Source organism: Etheostoma spectabile, chromosome 16, assembly GCF_008692095.1.
Source record: "Etheostoma spectabile isolate EspeVRDwgs_2016 chromosome 16, UIUC_Espe_1.0, whole genome shotgun sequence".
Classification (NCBI taxonomy): Eukaryota; Metazoa; Chordata; class Actinopteri; order Perciformes; family Percidae; genus Etheostoma; species Etheostoma spectabile.
The window spans coordinates 18,348,727-18,350,656 of NC_045748.1; the positions used below are offsets into that span (position 1 = coordinate 18,348,727).

Below are 1,930 nucleotides of genomic sequence, written 5' to 3' on the forward strand. Positions count from 1 at the left end.
TAGAGCCAGTCCCACAATGAGCTTTCCTTAGTATGTGCCATTTCTGAGTCTGTAACTTTTGACTTTTCTCGTTTGAAAGCCATGAAGAGGGGCAAGGTGGAGGGTGGGGGTGTGGTCTTGACCAACTGACACTTTTCTCGTTTGAAAGCCATGATGTCTCTCTCATGGGCGGGTAAAGCAGAGAAAGGGGCGGTAACCTTGCCCCCCCCCCCCATGACCTCATAAGGGGCAAGATTCCTGATCGGCCCATCTGAGCTTTCATTTGCTCAAAGGCAGAGCAGGACACCCAGGGCTCGGTTTACACCTATCCCCATTGCTAGCCACTGGGGTAGGTAGGCTGGGAAAACGCATATTAATGTTAAAAAATGCTATGGGACTTTTTAAAGATTTAGTATCTCTACCAGTGCAGGGTGGAGCTCAGTGGCTGACCTTCATCCAGCTGGTATCAGTAAAGCTTAATTTTCTTGTAAATTGAATTGTACACTTAACAGTATTTTTTTATGTCTTACTGTCCTTACTGTTTTTATTCTTTGTATGTTAAGTGAGTGTTGTACTTTTGAGAGCAAAGATTAACCAAAGTCAAATTCCTTGTTTGTTTATGCAAACATGGTCAATAAAGCAGATTTTTTTTATTCTATTTTTTTTATTCTGATCATTAGAAAGTTCAGCTGACCAGTATGGTTTATTCCACAAGTTTGAAGTTAACAGTTGCTTGTTATTGATCTTTAATCTCATGCTTATCAGCCAATAAATTGAGCCTTGTCTCTCAATCTACGCTCTAATATTTGTGCAGATTATTGTAAGATGCAAATACCGTTTTGACCTAGAGGAAGTATAAAGTCTCTGCTTTCCGCCTTTTAGAATTTATGCTCTTCTTACGCAAGACCATAGTGTTGAAATCAGTGGATCCTCTTAATGAGCTGCCATTATTTTGTTACTGGTAAGGAACTGGTTGACTCATGATCTGGATACATGCAGGGCTTAAAGTTTTATGCTAGTCACAAAGCTTCGCTCCGTGCAGTCTGTCATACGAGTACGTTACCGGCATCGACCGCTGCCGCTGCACCTTCACTGACCAACTGTGTTTGTGATAAAAACAATATGTGTGTGCACGTTCATAGCGGAACACGATTTGTCATTAACAATGGCCACTGTGTAAAATGTACCTCAAGCCCAAACTGCCTTGTCTGTGTGGAATCAGCATGGCAGTTATTTAAACATAAAGGCCTTGTCCCAGAGTTGAGACGTGTAGCTCTATGAAAGCTAAGCAACATTTTTCATAAATGTACATGAGGCAACTAATGTCAACATGGACGAAGTCATGAATGTGCTAATTCACATTTTTGATGATGGCCTGGCCAAAGTAACACAAGGTCTAGATAGTTTTATTTTCACAATGATTCAATGAAGGATGATATTATGGTTGGAAAAAGTTAAAATGTATGCAAAACCTTTTTACTTCTTAAAAATGTCTTTTAAGGACTTTAACTGTTTTGCCAGTCAAATTAACTTTAATGAGAGCATAGCAAAACATTACACTGTGGATCTCTCTCCTCTCCCCCCCCCCTCCAAAAAAAAGGTTTCAGGATTTTTTTTCACTTTAAGCCCTGTACATGTCTTGACCCAGGGAGAAGCACAGAGGAGGCATTGCACCCAGTTTTCAAGTCATCCACATCAACTCTGTGACAGTAGACAACCGGCTAGACAACCTGCGACTGGTGCCAGTGGGCTGGAGCCCCAAGCCGGAGGAGATTTCCAGCAAACAGAGGTAGGACTGCAGCTATGCTATTGCTAAAGTAGGGCTGAACAATATTGTGTTTGAGCATCAACATCGCGATGTGCGCATGCGCAATAGTCACATTGCAGGACGTTGCAATGTTGACGCTAATCCTTTTTTGCTGCTTGATAAAAAAGTAAACTTTCACCGTTC

At 41.6% G+C, this 1,930-nt stretch overlaps 1 protein-coding gene across 1 annotated transcript in view; it reads left to right on the top strand.

Moving 5' to 3' along the window:
- Positions 1 to 1,930, top strand: part of zmynd19 (zinc finger, MYND-type containing 19) — a 7,722-nt gene that overhangs the window by 2,241 nt on the left and 3,551 nt on the right. The window contains exon 4 of the mRNA XM_032539382.1: positions 1,628 to 1,768. Within this exon, the coding sequence (XP_032395273.1) occupies positions 1,628 to 1,768 (141 nt within the window). The remainder of the gene's footprint in view (positions 1 to 1,627; positions 1,769 to 1,930) is intronic.